Genomic DNA, 15,618 nt, shown 5'->3' with positions numbered 1-15,618 from the left:
ACACTCGCTTACGTCATTGTTGACCGGCAACGCATTATATATGTCTGCTTATAGGTTTCTCTCATCGCATTGGTGGTTCAGTGGTAGAATGCTCGCCTGCCACGCGGGCGGCCCGGGTTCGATTCCCGGTCGATGCAATCCTTTTTGATTTCTTTTTCTGAATAAGAGCTAGAAAAATTCACAACCATTCATTTACGTTTTCACAGAGAATTGTATCACAATTGAAAAATTTACAGGGAAAGAAAACAAAAAGCATCAGAATGACATAGATTTTAGAATTCCAGAATCGGAATTATGCTAATTTGGTTATGGGGGATAGTCGGGGGGTAAAGCATGTCAAAAATGTGTCAGAAAATTAGGAGAAAAAAGTGTTTATTTGGATTTTTCAGCAGATTTCTCAGTAGAATTTTTTGATTCTTTCGTTTTTGAAGCTGGTGATTTCTCTTCTTCCGATTTCTTCTTTTCTTCAGTCACTTTTGGTTTCTCCGTGGTGGTTACTGTAGCGTTGGCTGGCTTCAAATCCACCTTCTCATCTTTTTTTCCGATTGTTGTGACGACTTCTGGAGCTTTTTTAGTCTGAAAAATAATATTTTAGAGTTTTGAAAATCGATATTTAAACCGTACCACTTCCGCCGAATCCCTCTTCTTCTCGTCTTTCTTTACTACATCCACTTTTTTCGTTGATGGCTCCGGTTCCACGGTGGTCATCTGAAAATCAAATATTTTTAGGGCCAAAAACTTATTTTTTCTGATTTTTTTGATTTCATACTCATCCTCTCTTTTTTGTTAGCATATTCTCAAATTTTCTTCTAAAAATATGCATTCCTTCCCGAGTCCCCGCTCTCCAACCTCCATAACAATCATATTCGGCGCTTCTGGATCCGTGCCATTCGATGACGTGGCATTTTGAATCATAGCGACTGTTGTGGAATCCAATGGAGCCAGTGTAGTCGGAGCAACTGGGACTGGAGCCACCGATTTGGCCGGATGCATCGCATCGAAGTAGAACTCCTGAAAATCCATATTTTTGGAAAATTTAAAAGATTCAGACTTTTAGAATTTCAGAGTGTGCAATAAATTTATTTCTGTAGAGAGAGCGAGAGAGGAGACAACCAAGTTAATAAAAGCCCAGCTTTTTTGAAGAGAAAAAACAAATAAATTAGAGTTTTTTTTTTACAAAACAAAGGAGAATTAGGAGAATTAGGTGTGCATTGAATCAAAGAAATAAACCTTGAAAGTGAAGGCGAGCAAGAAGTGAAGGATGACGACGACGGCGATGGTTCCGAACGCGACCTGCAGATATAATAGCTTATTTTTTGGTCCCAAAACAATGAAAACTACAGTAACCTCTCGATTTTCGTGGATTTTTTTGCAGCTTTTCTGGAGGAGAATAACAGAAAAACCGGCAAAAAACCGAGAAAATACACACATATTTTTAGGTTATGGTAGGTGTCACAGCTTCGATTTCTCGTGCCAGAATAATATAAAGATAAAAAAATTACCATTTTATTAACATCATTTTGTACAGCTGGCCAGATAGCTCTCGCCAATACGGTTCCAGAAAGACCAACGGAGACGAAGATGAGGGCCCAGCGGAACCAACCAATGTCCACAATCCACAAGAACTAAAAGCACAGTTTTATCTAGATTGCTCATCTCTACAACTTACAGTAACCGGAATAAAAATCGACAACGAGTATCCATACAAGCACACAAGATCCACGTATGGATGAAGAAGCTCCGAACGACGATTCCAAAGAAGTCCGTAGAGGAGAAGAGGCACAATAACGACGTAGAGGAAAATCAGTGTGGACGCAGAAGTCACCATTCGAAAATCAGATCCATACGATCCTTTGGCTCCGTCATTCTCAATGAATTGTGCCAGATTTCCAAAAATTCCAATAGCAAAAACCAGTGTAACAGATACCCAAAATGGACCCCAGAGGTCTGGAATCGGCTGAAGGAAGTCTTGAATATAGTTTCGATGTGTTGGCACAACACTGTTCATGAGTCGTTTTACGACTTGATCAGTTTCCACATCGAAGAATTGTTGATAATATTCGAAGGAGAACAGGTTTCCTTTTCTTGTCGACGTTCCTGATTGGGTGTCGTCGAAGACGCCGGCTGATGGTGTGGATGAGGAGGCGCCGGAGCCGACGAGCTGAATTTTTTGCTATTTTTAGGTCTTTTCTGGGGTACAAGGGGGTACAAAACTCGATTTTTTTTTCAGATATTTTTTACCCCAATGACCCCAAAACTTTAGTCTCTAACTTACATTATTCCGATCACCAATATTCCCTCCAAACGCTCCTGATTGCTCGTTCGTCGAGTTCACATTTTCAAAGTCTGCAAAAAACCTCTATTATTCAAAAATTGAATATTCCGGGACCAAGATCAATATCTGCCCAACGCTGTTGTTCCATTATTTTTGGAAAATTTAATAAAATTCTAGAGAAAAAAAAACACTCACTTTGAAAATTCAAATCCATCTTGGTAACGTGGCGGAGGTGTTGTATTGTCTATGTCAACTTTTAAAAAATTTTTGCTGGAAATGAGTTTTCAGAAAATTGAAGAAAATAAGAATTAAAATAGGTCATCGGTGTCAATAAACCGCTTCAAAAAAAAACATAAAAAACGAACAATGAATTCTTATAACACAGATTTTGATATTGTAAAATAAGTAGAAAAAAAACCGTAGTCAAACAAAAAATGAGATTTAAGAGAGAAAATCGGGGAAATGAGTTAAAAACCAGGAGGAACGGGGCAGTTTTTTAAACAAATATAAAAATATAGAAAATAATAAATAAAATAACAAAGAAGTGGGTAAACGACTAGTTAGAGAAGGAAGAAGAGGAGTCATCGCCGAAATCTATCCCTTGATCTGCTTCTTCTACGATCCTTCTCTCTGCGTCTCTCATCGTCACGACGTCTCTCGCCACGTGGAGGAGAGCGGCTTCGTCGGCGATCGCGTGAACGAGATCGCGATCTGGAAAAAGGCAAAGATTAAGAAAGGAGTTAACAGTTTTTTTGAAATTTCGAATTATCTGTTCAAATAATATATACTAGCAGGGATAAAAATCGACAACGAGTATCCATGCAAGCACACAACATCCTCATATGGATCAAGAAGCTCCGAACGACGATTCCAGAGAAGTCCGTAAAGGAGAAGTGGAACGATGACGACGTAGAGGAAAATCAGTGTTGGCGCAGATGTGACCATTCGAAAATCAGATCCGTATGATACTTTGGCTCCATCATTCTCAATAAATTGTGCCAAATTTCCAAAGATCCCAATAGCAAAAACCAGTGTAACAGATACCTAAAATGAACCCCAGAGGTCTGGAATTGGTTTCGATGCGTTGGAACAACACTGTTCTTGAGTCGTTTCACGACATGATCAGTTTCCACAATTGTTGATAATCTTCAAAGGAGACCCAGCTTACAAGGTAAAACTCACTTCTTCCTATCTCTTCTATCATGACGATCCCGGCTCCTGCTCCTTTTTCTATCCCGTTTCCTGTCGCGAGACGAGCTTCTCTTCCTATAGCTCTCCCTGTCTCGTTCTCTTGACGATTTGTGAACCTTCCGACGTTCTCTTTCCTTCTCCTTTTCTTCCTCACTATCCACACACGAACATTCTCCACCGGAGCAAGAACACGAGCAGCTGGAAAAGAAATTGTTTAAGAGTGAATTATGCTACCAGCCATATGTTTGTCGCGCATCCGGTGCTTTCATCAGCTGGCTGGTGCGTCTTTGGCGCGAATTAGTCAATTTGAGATTATTTTAAGCCGTTTTTCAGGCCAATTAGAAGCTTTTTTTCAGACCTCTTTGCATGCTATTTTCAGCCAATTTTCCAGGGGGTTTTAGACCGTTTTAGGCTTGTCTTTAGGTCAATATCCCGTTATCTTTTTTAGATCATATTTTAGGCCCAATTTCAGACCATTTTAAGGTTGTCGTAGGTCTAGTTTCAGCCATTTTTAGGTCAATTTTCATTCCAATTCCAAGATGATTTTAGCCGTTTTCAGCGGATTTTCGACCATTTTTAGTCTTTAAAGTCGAGATTTAGGCCTCTTGGAATATTCTCGAGATTTCAGAATTATATATTTTTCTTTTTTTCTCTCGATATTCCCTACTTACTCGCTCTCCTCAAATGCCGCCGATTCATTCGCATTACTTTCAGCATTTTTGATTTCTTCCACCTTTTCCACCAATTCTGGATCCATATCGAAGTCGAAATCATAGTTTCCGAGATCCCCATCATCATCGTCCTCTTCTTCTTCCTCATCTCTTTTAGCCTCCACGTCTTCTTTCTGCTCTTCCTCATCGCTGGATGCCTCGCCATCTTCTTTGGAGTAGTCTGACTTAAACTTGGGGGAAGTTATAGTAAGTTTGATAGCAAAATCTCATTTTTCATTTATTAATGGGCTAAAAAACCCCCAAAAAGCCACAAAAACACCTACACACCTCACCCTTCTTCTTTTTCTTCCGTCCAAACTCGTCGAATTCTTCATCATAGTCCCGTTTGATGTATTCCACATCTTGCCGATCGTTATAACCTCCTCCATAGCCCGTTCTTCTCTCCAGATCTGCCAATTTCGGTGCATTACAGACGTTGCACGTTTTGCGACGCGCCCAATTTACGTTACCGCACCTGAATACGATTTTTTCTTATTTTAAGGTCGAAAAAATTGAAAAACTCACTTTGAACAGATCCAATCCTCCGCTGCAAACAATCCTTTCGATTTATCGGCCATTTCCTTGCCCAACTCCTTGCCCATCTTGCTTTTAGCACGCGGTTTGGCTGAAAACCCTTTTTCTGTATTTTTCGATAAAAACGACATACCTTTGCCACAGTCATCACAGAACTGACGTGAATCATCGTTGATTTTGGCACATTTGGCATCAACACATGCCCATTCACCTTCTTTCACCGATCGACGCTTTTGTTCTCGATCGTCGTCGTATTTTGACGACATCTGATGAAATTATCGATTTTTTCAAATAAATAATTTAATTTGAAATCAGGTCAATAAATTAGAAAAAAATCTGAAATTGAGCAAAAATTGCTGTTTTTTGTGACGTTTTGCTTGAAATGCCAGATTTCAAAGTGTGGACGGGTCTCGCCGCGATTTGCCGGCAAGTGTGTCGCGAGGTACGGTGGGAGGGAGAACCACGTCACTGCGATTCCAATCTTTTTGACCAAGTTTTGGTGGATTTTGCCTGAAATTTTGCAGAAATTTCAGATTTTTTAAAGCAAAATGTTGAAATTAAAGTATTCAAAAGTTATATTTTTCATGAAATTTAGGCTTTGAACCTATAAATTTTGCTAAAAATCCATAAAAAAAGGAAAACACACATTAGATGTTTACAACAAAAATATATTATTTTTGACCCATTTTTCTTGTAAGTAAATCGTTTTTTTCGTGAATAAATTGCTTTTTCTCTCCCGTTTTTTAGCTCATTGTCATTTAAATATTTTTCCAGCCTCCAACATGAGCTCCGGTGAGCTACCATGTTACACATTGATTCACGTCCCCAGCGACGCTGAACTTCCATCAGAGGCGCAGCTCAAGGAGAAGTTCGAGAAGGGAGGAGACAAAGAACGTACGGAAGCTTTGAAAAAGCTCATTTACATGATTCTCAACGGCGAGAAAACGTCACAAAGCATGCTGATGTATGTTATCAGATTCTGCCTTCCATCCAACGATCACACTCTCAAAAAGACGCTTCTCATCTTCTGGGAATGCGTTCCAAAAACCGATTCTAATGGAAAGCTCCTCCACGAGATGATTCTGGTTTGCGACGCCTACAGAAAAGACCTTCAACATCCAAATGAGTTCGTTCGTGGATCCACCTTGAGATTTTTGTGTAAACTTCGCGAGCCAGAGCTTCTCGAGCCTCTTATGCCAGCAATAAGAGCTTGTTTGGAGCACAGACATTCCTATGTTCGTCGTAACGCCGTCTGCGCAATTTTCACCATCTACAGTAAGATTTGACCCATTTAAAGCTTTAGAAATCTTTTTTTCTCATTCAAATATTAATTTTGCAGAAAACTTCGAGTTCCTGATCCCAGACGCACCAGAATTGGTCACCGAGTATTTGGAAACCGAGCAAGATGCGTCTTGCAAGCGCAACGCCTTCATGATGCTTCTCCACGTTGATCAGGCTAGAGCCCTTGATTATTTGTCCGGATGTATTGATCAAGTTGGATCATTCGGAGATATATTGCAGTTGGTTATTGTTGAGCTTATTTATAAGGTTTGTAATTTAAAAAAAATCGTTTTTTAAATTCTCATGCCTTTCTAGGTCTGCCACAACAACCCGAACGAATGTGCTCGCTTCATCAGATGTGTCTACAACCTTCTTCAATCTCAATCTCCAGCTGTCAGATACGAAGCTGCTGGAACCCTAGTCACTCTCACCAACGCTCCAGCGGCCGTCAAAGCCGCCGCATCAGCCTACATTGAGCTTATCGTCAAGGAGAGCGACAACAACGTCAAGCTGATCGTTTTGGACCGTCTCGTCCAACTTCGCAACACCTCGAGCAACGAGAAGGTTCTCCAAGGACTTGTTATGGATATTCTCCGCGTTCTCACTTCTCCAGGACTCGAAGTCCGCAAGAAGACTCTTAATCTTGCTCTTGACTTGGTTTCCAGCAGAAACGTTGAAGATATGGTGATGTTCTTGAAGAAGGAGATTAACAAAACAGCGACCGAGACTAACGATGAGAACGGAAAATACCGTCAAGCCCTTGTCAAAACTCTTCACACCGCTACTATCAAGTTCCCAGATGTGGCTTCTAGCATCGTTCCAGTTCTCATGGAATTCCTTTCGGACACCAACGAGACTGCTGCCCAATATGTCATCCAATTCGTTCGTGAAGCCGTTCACAAGTTGCCAAATCTCAAGTCGGCTATTTTGGCATCTCTTCGTGAGGGAATTCCTTTCATTCAATCTCCAAACATCTTCATGTCTGCTCTCTGGATTCTCGGCACTTACTGCGATGCTGAGGGATCTTTAGAAGTTCTTCGACTCATCAAGACTTCTCTCGGAGACCTTCCAATTGTTGATAGCGAGTTGGCTGAGCAAGATGAGCCAAAACAAGAGGAAGTTGAGCAGAAGAAGGTTCCATCTGGACCAAAAGTCACTGCTGATGGAACATACGCCACACAGACTGCTCTCTCGACCACAGTGGTCTCCAAGAAGAACGAGAAGCCACCATTGAGGTAATGTCCAATTTTTGGAGTTTCTAAAATTTGTATCCTCATTTACAGACGCTTCCTCCTCAACGGAGAATTCTTCCTCGGAGCCTCCCTGGCCACCGTCCTTACCAAACTCGCTCAACAATTCAGCGAGCTCAATGGAGCAGGATCTGAGCGCTCTAACCGTTTCCGTGCTGAATGCATGCTCATTCTCGCCTCCATCATTCATCTCGCCAAGAGTGGTCTCATTTCCCATCAAGTAAACGAAGACGATCTGGACAGAATGGGAGCTGTGATCAAGATTATTGCTCAAGGAATCCCTGGACTCGATGAGCAATATGGAGATGCTTGTAAGAAGAGTTTGGAGCTCATGCTTTCTTCCAAATCTATTAGTCGTCTCGATGCGAATGATAAGCTTACCAACTCGGGAAGTGCTCGTTCTAAGGACTTTGTTGATATCGATAAGACTATCAATTTCACTCAATTGCTCGCCAAGAACAACCAACAAGGCGAGAACTTGTATGATTCGTCGCTCTCTCAAGCTCTGGGAACCGCTCCAAAAGATACCAAGTTCGATTTCTCTAGCTCGAAACTTGGAAAGGTTATCCAACTCGCCGGATTCTCGGATCCAATCTACGCTGAAGCCTACGTCAATGTCAACCAATATGATATTGTACTCGATGTTCTGATTGTCAACCAAACTTCTGATACGCTTCAAAACGTTTCTCTTGAGTTGGCCACTGTTGGAGATTTGAAACTCGTTGATAAGCCAACCCCAGTCACCCTTGCACCAAATGATTTCTCCAATATTAAGGTAGGATACTATATTTTTCTTCAAAGTCTGAAACCTTCATTTCCAGGCCACCGTGAAAGTCGCTTCCACTGAAAACGGTGTCATATTCTCGACCATCTCCTATGACGTTCGTGGATCCACTTCGGATCGTAACTGTGTTTATTTGCAAGACATCAAGATTGATATTATGGATTATATTGTGCCCGGAAACGTCACAGACACCGAATTCCGTCAGATGTGGAGTGATTTCGAGTGGGAGAATAAGGTGAACGTGATGACGCCGATCAGAGATCTGAGGGAATTCCTGAATCATTTGTCGACGTCGACGAATATGAAGGTGTTGACTGGAGATGCTGCTATAGGTGAGTAAAAATCTAAGAAGTCTGATTTTATGGTTTTTATGCCTGTATTAAAAGGGCCCTATTGTTCTAAGATACCACCGGAGGGCCCTTCAATTAAGGGGCTATTTTTTTCCGAAATTTATAATTGAAAAGTCCGGTGAATTGTCGTTCGAATTACATGAAACTGTATCAATTTCATCAAAATTGAAACAGCTTTTTTTTAGTAAAAAGAGGAATTTCCGGTCAATTTTTAACCATTAACAACGCATTTTGAAGGGGGCCCTTTCTTATTTTTCCGAACTCCTCTCAGAGGCCCTTCTAATACAGGTTTTACGGCATCGTACATAAGAACCAAGGAAAATTGCCTCGATTTGACAGTATGGGGGCCCTTCTATTACAGGTTTACGGAATCTTTAAATTAAAAAATTCTATTTTCAGAAGGAGAATGCGGATTCCTTGCTGCCAATCTCTGCGCTCACTCAATCTTCGGAGAAGACGCCCTGGCCAACGTCTCCGTCGAGAAAGCGCTCCCAATGGACGACGCCTCCCCGATCGTTGGCCACATCAGAATCCGAGCCAAGAGCCAAGGAATGTGCCTGACGCTTGGCGACAAATTGAGCTCAGCAATGCGATCTCGACGAGACGGCCAACCAATTGCTGCGCCATCAGCGTAGTGGATTCTTTCTTGATTTGTGTTTTGAAAAGAATTAATTATTTTAATTATTTATTGCTTCCTTCCCCTCTTTTTCTTTTTGAGCTGCTCTTCTCCTTCTAGCCCTCTCTATTACGATGTGTGTATAACTTATTTGATTTCCCCCCTCTTTTTTTCTTTTCGTGTGAAATGAACAACATGGGTCGGTTGTTCATTTTTGGAGTTTATTGTCTCAAAATGGTGTATGTATGTGAATTTTATCATTTACATTTTTTTAGTTACAAGAAAAATTAGTGAAGAATTGGTGTCTCCCAATTCAAAATCCCCATTTCTTGGCCTCGCTTCTGGAGACCGTAGTAAGCCTCAATGTTTTCGAAGAAGGCGTTGACATCTTCGGAAGACATCACACGAGGAGCAGCTCCAACCGGCAAGACAACACCATAATAGGGCCAATTTTGGACTTCAACGCCATTTGGAAGCAAATCCTCATCGAACTTCGGTTCCTGGCCAGAAGGAACAGACTTATGCTCTCGGAAGGCGTTGATGAAGATTCGAGGATCCAGCTTATGTGCTAACAGATGGTAGAAGAGCGCCGAATTCTCCGGACCAGCCAGCCGATTCTTGTTCCCGAGGAATCTATAGAACATCTCCCGTGGCAGTCCGACGTCTCCAGAGAAGATCCTCTCATAGAAATCTCGTGTCCTCGGATCATCTCGATCGATGTAGAGCTTCTCTCGTTTGAGCAGACTTGGAATTTCTAGCTTTTTGAGGGTGTAAAGGCGGATGTTGTGATTATTATTGCCTTTGAAAACGAAATGTTCGTCGGTTTTTAGCATGGTGGCCAGAGAGGTCTTCAGATGTTCACAGGAGGTTCGGAACCAAGGGAAGTGGTGGCTGAAAAATAGGGATTTCATTTTGGTCGGTCGAGAAATGGTGACCGCCGACCGAAGTGAAATGCACACTTACAGTATGAAATTCTTTGCATCCGACACCGTGATATGTTGACTGGGAGAGTTGATCACCGCCATCGCTCCATAAATCCGAAGTCGAAAGGGTGGCCGACCATTGTAAACCGGCGGACCATGGACATTTGAATAACGAATCCTGGCTCCCGGTCCTCCATTGTCCACCATCTGTGAAGTCTCATCTTTCTCAGAATTCTGAAGATCGTCCTCCAGAAGATGATCATCTTGAGCATCATAGAAGACAATTTCTTGACGTTGGATAGTTCGTTTTCCTTGACTTCTAGCAATTTGTTGAAATTGCTCCCCAGATATTGGTTCTACGAAGTCGTCGACCCAGTCAAATTGGGGTAATTCAAGATCATTTTGGTCTGGATCAAAGTCCTCAAAGTCAAGAATCGGAACTTGGACGTCTCCTTCAAATTGACGATCTAGTTCCTCAAAAGCAGGAAGTGGTTCCTGAACGTGTCCTTTAAATTGAAGATCTAGGTCCTCAAGGCTTGATTCCTGGACAACATTGCTTTGAATTTGACCACGAGGGGTTGGAGATGGTGGTGGGGAATGGTGAGGGACATCGAGATTTTGGTAGGAGCTGTCCATACTCCATTCTTCGTCGAATGATGGATAGGTGATGGGGGTTGGATCCAAAAGATTCTTCTCTGAAAGTTTAGGCTTTCTACAGTACCGGCCAGAGTGTATCAATTTTGACTACCATCTCTAAAGAAGACCCCTTTAAGCATCCACTTTGAGCTCAATTATCTCGGTTCCTGTAAAATATACCAAAAAGTGGTTGACTAATAAAATGTTGATGATATTATGATAAATATTTTATTAGTTGGCCGATTCTTGATATCTCTTATAGGAAACGAGATAATTGAGGTCAAAATGCACTAGAGCATTTACGGTATTTTCAGCTCAAAATGGTCAACTTGAGATGCCTACAAAAGTATTTCAGAAATTTTCGATTTGTTTGAAAATTATCGAATACACTAAACAAATATAGAGCTTCAATTTGGTAGTTGACAACTTTTTTGTAGAATTCATCCAATTGAAATTTGCGCTTTGAAACCTAACAAGTGTCCAAACTCTAATTTATTTCAGACTCCTAGAATTTTCAAGCGGTATATCTCATTTGGATGAATTTATGCACAAAAGGTGTCAACTACAAAATTAAAGCTCTATTTTTAGTTTAGTGTTGTTTAGTAGAATTTTCAGACGAATCGAAAAATTCTGAAATACTTTCGTAGGCATCCAAAGTTAACCATTTTCAACTAAAAATTACGTATTTCCTATAATGGAAGCCCACCCGAACCATCCACTTTTAGGTGAATTATCTCGGTTCTTGTCGAAAATATCAGAAATATGTCAACTAATAAAATGTTCATCATAAAATTATCAATATTTCATCAGTTGAGCACTTTCTGATAAATCTCCCAGGAATCAAGATAATTGAGCTCAAAGTTGATGGTTTTGCAGGCTTCTTTTTTGAGGATTACTGTAGTTTCCTCGCCTTTAGGTGTGTTTATACTCATTTGAAAGTTTTTGAAGCTCTGAATCTGAATTTGAAAAAACCTGAACCCCAGAATCTTACCTTCATTCTCTGGTTCCTGAGCAAATCCTGCGTAATCGAACTCATCGAAATCAAAAAATTCACCGAAATCGTTCATTTCCAGTCGGTACCAACTAATGGAAACTGGCAATCGGAAAACAGTGCCAAATTATGATTTATCACATCTCCAATTAGGCTCCGCCCCCTCTCTTTCAAAGAAATAGTGTGAGAGAGCAGGAGACGCCGGAAACCGTACTGACTCATTCGTCGTTAGTCAGAGAAATCTGGAAGGAAAAAAGAAGGGAAAGATAAACAAATTTATACATCTTTGACAGAAAATAATGGGATGTAGGATTACTGTAGAAGTTCTAATTCTACAGTAGCTTGCTAACTAGATACTGTAAGTTACACATAATTGATCGCCGAAACTTCCCATAACGAAAACTACCGTAACCTGAGAATTGTTTTATTTTCGGGCGTCTTTTTTCCTCGATTTTCCCAAAGTTTCTGATTTCTGTAAAATCGGAAAAATTGTCAATAATTTAATTTTTGAAGAAAAATATCTTTATTATTTATTAAAAATTTATTTAGCCAAAATGAGTTCTAAGCACAAGTATTCTGAATCCTAACATCATTTTGAGAGATGTAAAAACTGCTGATCCTCGTTGGAATCGGAATCTTTTTCGTATATTTCTCCATGCTGATCCGCCAATTCCAATTTATAATCGATGCGTTGTACACTGAAGTATATCAGTAAAAATCAGCGAAATTTTGCTGAAAACGTCAATAAATTTGCTAAAAAGCAAAGGTCTCACAACGATAACTACCGTAACCTAAAAATAAGTTCGTTTTTTGTTTTTTTTTTCTCGATTTTCGTGCGTTTTCAGTCAATTTTTTTCCCTTTTATTCTTAATTTTTCGACTTTTTTGCGGGAAAAAACTGAAAAATCGACAAAAATTAGTGAAAAACGAGAAAATAAATCCGGAAAATCAACGATTTTCTCGCAATTTCCAACTCTAAAACTCACACTTTCTCACTATCAATTGCCGAAAAATAGTACGAAACCTCCATCTTGTCTCCATTTTCATTACAATCATGCTCAATAACAGCATGAACTTTCTCCGGATTTTCGATAGATTCTGCGGCTCCTTCATGGAAGAAAAATAGGCTTCCCCTGGCGTTCAGATGACGTTCCGTTGAAATTTGTTCGTCTCCGTTGAAGTAAGCAACTTTGAATTCGAAGACGTCTTCGTCATATTCACAGAAGAGCTCACTGGCGAATAGAAAACGAATCGCAGAGGCGTGGCAGAAGAGGGAGAGGATCAGAAGAACGATTCGCATGGTGAATTCGTGGAATATTTTTAATTTTAGAAGCCGGTGACCGGCTCTGTTCAGTGACCAGATCCTTTGGTTTAGAGACCAAGGCCAGGTTTCTAGAACGAAACGAAAGCGCTCTTTATTTTACAGAAAAATTACAATAATACACGAAAAATGAATAAAAAAACCGATAATTCAGTATTTAGCTTCAAACATCCTCATAAGTGGCCTTCTTCTTGTTCATCGCCGCCAATGCACTATTCATCAAATCCGTCGACAACAACTGACTCATATTCCACGTCTTAATGAAATTCAATGATTCGTCTGTAGTATGATCTCTCGCGTAGTTCAATGTCTCCTTCGTTCCTTGCACAGCAATCGGACTCTTCTCGGCGATTCGCGCGGCTAAATCGATGGAATTCTCGAGAAGTGCTTTACGGTCATCGCAGATTCTCGAGATGAGACCGTAGCGGTGAGCCTCGTCGGCGCCAAAATCACGGGCGGTGAGAGCGATTTCGCGGGTCCAACTGTCGTTTCCAACGACTTTTTGGATACGGTTCAGGGTTCCGATGTCAGCAGCAAGGCCAATGTCGACTTCCTGGAAAAATTGTTAGTTTGAACTATTATGGTAGAGCTGTGGAAAAGAAACGTCGGTGGCCGTAGACGAAGGTCCCAGAACGACAACTACCGTAACCAAAAAATTTTATTTTTCGGATTTTTTTCTCGATTTTTGTGCGTTTTCAGCTAATAAAATTTGAATTTTCCAACTTTATATTTGAATTGTCAGGATATTTTCACTGATTATTTCCGTCGATTTCTCTGTTATTTTAACGCAAAAAAGTCGGAAAATTCGAATTTTACAGTGAAAAAATTGGCCTGAAAACTGAGAAAAAAAAGGTTGAGAGGCAGAGAAAAAGTGTCTGTGTCTAACCTTTTTTTTCTCAGACAAGCATAATAGTTGTCGTTGTGGGACCTTCCGTAGTTCTCAACCCATTAAACACATTTTTTTGCAATTTTTATTAAAATTTTCGACGATTTTCGTCGTTTTTTCATCATTTTTTCATGATTTACATCGAAAAAACGGTAAAAAACGTCAAAAATTGAGAAATAGGCTCAGAGTACGGTAGTTTGCGCACTTGCGCCTTTAAGAAAAAATTAACGAGATATTCTGTCTCCACCGTTTTTTCTCACATTCAGACAAAAATTTTTCCCTCAAAACGTCGGAAAATTAGAATTTTTACAGAAAAAAATGCCTGAAAACGCACGAAAATCGATAAAATAAAGTCGGAAAAAAAAAACATTTTTAATTTACGGTAGTTGTCGTTGTGGGACCTTCTGACGTTCTTTACTCACCCGAATCGAAAAATTCGCGTCTTGCGAAGCAATTCGAATATCACAAGCCGTAATCAAATCGATTCCAGCACCCAAGCAGTGCGAGTGAACAGCAGCGATGATTGGTTTTGGGCATTTCTGAAAAAAAAAAAAAAAATTATTTCAACAATTTAGGGCGAAATCCCACTTCTAACGCCGTAAAACAATCCTGAATCTCTCCGATAAATCTGCGCACCACCCGTCCTTTCCGCCCGATTTCAATGGCATCGTCTTGAATGACTTGAATAATATTCGACATTCCAGCGGCTAGGTCAATTCCAGCACAGAAAGCTTTTCCTTCTCCCGAGACGACGATCGATCGACACTTTGGATCGTCAGCAAGCCCGTCGATCGCTTTTTTGAACTCTCTGAAGTTTGAAAATTTGTGAAAAATCATGAAAAAATTCTGAATTTTTTTCTGAATTTTTCTGTATAAATAAAATCAATAAAATCAAAACCTCCACATATCCATTGTAAATGTATTGAGCTTGGCTGGACGATTCAGCTGAACATTGTAGACGTACGGACGTTCTTCTTTGACGGAGATGTCCGTCGATTTGAGGACAGATGACGTGGAGAGGGAACGAAGAGGGAAATTGGGGAGAATTCGACGAGTATTGGAGAGCATTTTTTAGCTAAAAATTAAAAAAAAAGAGAACAATTGGGTGAATTCAATGGAAAAATGATAGAAGACAACAAAAATACACCTAACGAGAGAACAGAAATTATGTGAGAGCCGCAGACAATCGAGAAATGACTACAACGAAAACTACATGTAAAAATGAGAAGAATGGGAGGTATATAAGAAGGATCGCGATCACTGATAGTAGAGACTATCAATTAGACTACAAACTACAGATTAGGAAGATCAGAGTGTTCGGAGAGCAAATGTGTCAGAAGATAGACTACGCCGCGTAGTCTACGCGTATAGCTTGAATGCATTGAAAAAAGGAAATTAGGTTTTGAATGAAACTTGAAAGGAAAACAAAAAATTGAAAAAAAAATCGGAACTTTGAGGGAGACCGTAAAATCGGCAAGAATTGAAATCCGCAAGAAACGAAAGCGCAAGAAACGAATCGGCAAGAACGCTAAACCGTGCACAGTTTTGCTGAAATCGCGTGCGCAAGCTGCAAATGGGCGGGGTTTTGTCTAAATCTCTTACAGTTCAGAAATCTCTCGTTCAATTCAGATAAACCCCGCCCTTTGCGGACCTCGAGTTCCCGAATTTCACGACAAGAGACAAATGGGGTTATTCATGTAGCGAAAATATGTATTGAAATGCATTGCCGCGCCCTCGAAATTCAATGCATGAGCGTCGCGAAATGTATTTCAAAGCATTTCGCGACATAACTGTAAATGCATTTCAATACATCGCGTGGCGAAATATTTTTTCTGGAAAAAGGTATGCGCCTTTGAAGATTTTCCCCATCC

At 40.4% G+C, this 15,618-nt stretch overlaps 6 protein-coding genes and 1 non-coding gene across 7 annotated transcripts in view; 2 read left to right on the top strand and 5 right to left on the bottom strand.

Annotated features, from left to right (window-relative positions):
* The first annotated feature begins 66 nt into the window (after nucleotides 1–66).
* Nucleotides 67–137, top strand: CBG28307. The gene has a single exon. It is a non-coding gene (tRNA).
* Nucleotides 138–372: 235 nt separating this feature from the next.
* On the bottom strand, nucleotides 373–2,489 carry CBG19633 (the record flags this gene model as incomplete). The annotated part of the gene is made up of 8 exons (XM_002646882.2): nucleotides 373–576; nucleotides 625–708; nucleotides 850–1,011; nucleotides 1,231–1,293; nucleotides 1,503–1,625; nucleotides 1,670–2,161; nucleotides 2,276–2,346; nucleotides 2,471–2,489. The coding sequence occupies 8 exons, from the start codon at nucleotides 2,487–2,489 to the stop codon at nucleotides 373–375; spliced, it is 1,218 nt and encodes a 405-aa protein (XP_002646928.2).
* Nucleotides 2,490–2,856: 367 nt separating this feature from the next.
* Nucleotides 2,857–4,976, bottom strand: CBG19634 (the record flags this gene model as incomplete). Its single annotated transcript, XM_045242800.1, has 5 exons — nucleotides 2,857–2,986; nucleotides 3,458–3,664; nucleotides 4,138–4,367; nucleotides 4,465–4,651; nucleotides 4,702–4,976. 5 exons carry the CDS (start codon nucleotides 4,974–4,976, stop codon nucleotides 2,857–2,859), a joined length of 1,029 nt encoding a protein of 342 aa, XP_045096825.1.
* A 516-nt stretch (nucleotides 4,977–5,492) lies between these two features.
* CBG19635 lies at nucleotides 5,493–9,010 on the top strand (the record flags this gene model as incomplete). Its single annotated transcript, XM_002646884.1, has 6 exons — nucleotides 5,493–5,985; nucleotides 6,050–6,258; nucleotides 6,307–7,226; nucleotides 7,275–8,016; nucleotides 8,063–8,357; nucleotides 8,775–9,010. 6 exons carry the CDS (start codon nucleotides 5,493–5,495, stop codon nucleotides 9,008–9,010), a joined length of 2,895 nt encoding a protein of 964 aa, XP_002646930.1.
* A 268-nt stretch (nucleotides 9,011–9,278) lies between these two features.
* On the bottom strand, nucleotides 9,279–12,840 carry CBG19636 (the record flags this gene model as incomplete). Its single annotated transcript, XM_045242799.1, has 4 exons — nucleotides 9,279–9,882; nucleotides 9,955–10,609; nucleotides 11,542–11,643; nucleotides 12,537–12,840. 4 exons carry the CDS (start codon nucleotides 12,838–12,840, stop codon nucleotides 9,279–9,281), a joined length of 1,665 nt encoding a protein of 554 aa, XP_045096826.1.
* Nucleotides 12,841–13,024: 184 nt separating this feature from the next.
* On the bottom strand, nucleotides 13,025–14,815 carry CBG19637 (the record flags this gene model as incomplete). The annotated part of the gene is made up of 4 exons (XM_002646886.1): nucleotides 13,025–13,414; nucleotides 14,170–14,286; nucleotides 14,336–14,555; nucleotides 14,646–14,815. 4 exons carry the CDS (start codon nucleotides 14,813–14,815, stop codon nucleotides 13,025–13,027), a joined length of 897 nt encoding a protein of 298 aa, XP_002646932.1.
* Nucleotides 14,816–15,550: 735 nt separating this feature from the next.
* Nucleotides 15,551–15,618, bottom strand: part of CBG19638 — a gene marked incomplete at both ends in the record, with an annotated part of 4,867 nt that continues 4,799 nt past the window's right edge. Inside the window, one exon of the mRNA XM_045242798.1 lies at nucleotides 15,551–15,618. This exon is cut by the window's right edge and continues 1,603 nt beyond it. Within this exon, the coding sequence (XP_045096827.1) occupies nucleotides 15,551–15,618 (68 nt within the window).

Source organism: Caenorhabditis briggsae, assembly GCF_000004555.2.
Source record: "Caenorhabditis briggsae complete genome, chrII, whole genome shotgun sequence".
Lineage (NCBI taxonomy): Eukaryota > Metazoa > Nematoda > Chromadorea > Rhabditida > Rhabditidae > Caenorhabditis > Caenorhabditis briggsae.
This window is presented reverse-complemented; position numbering and strand designations above follow the sequence as displayed.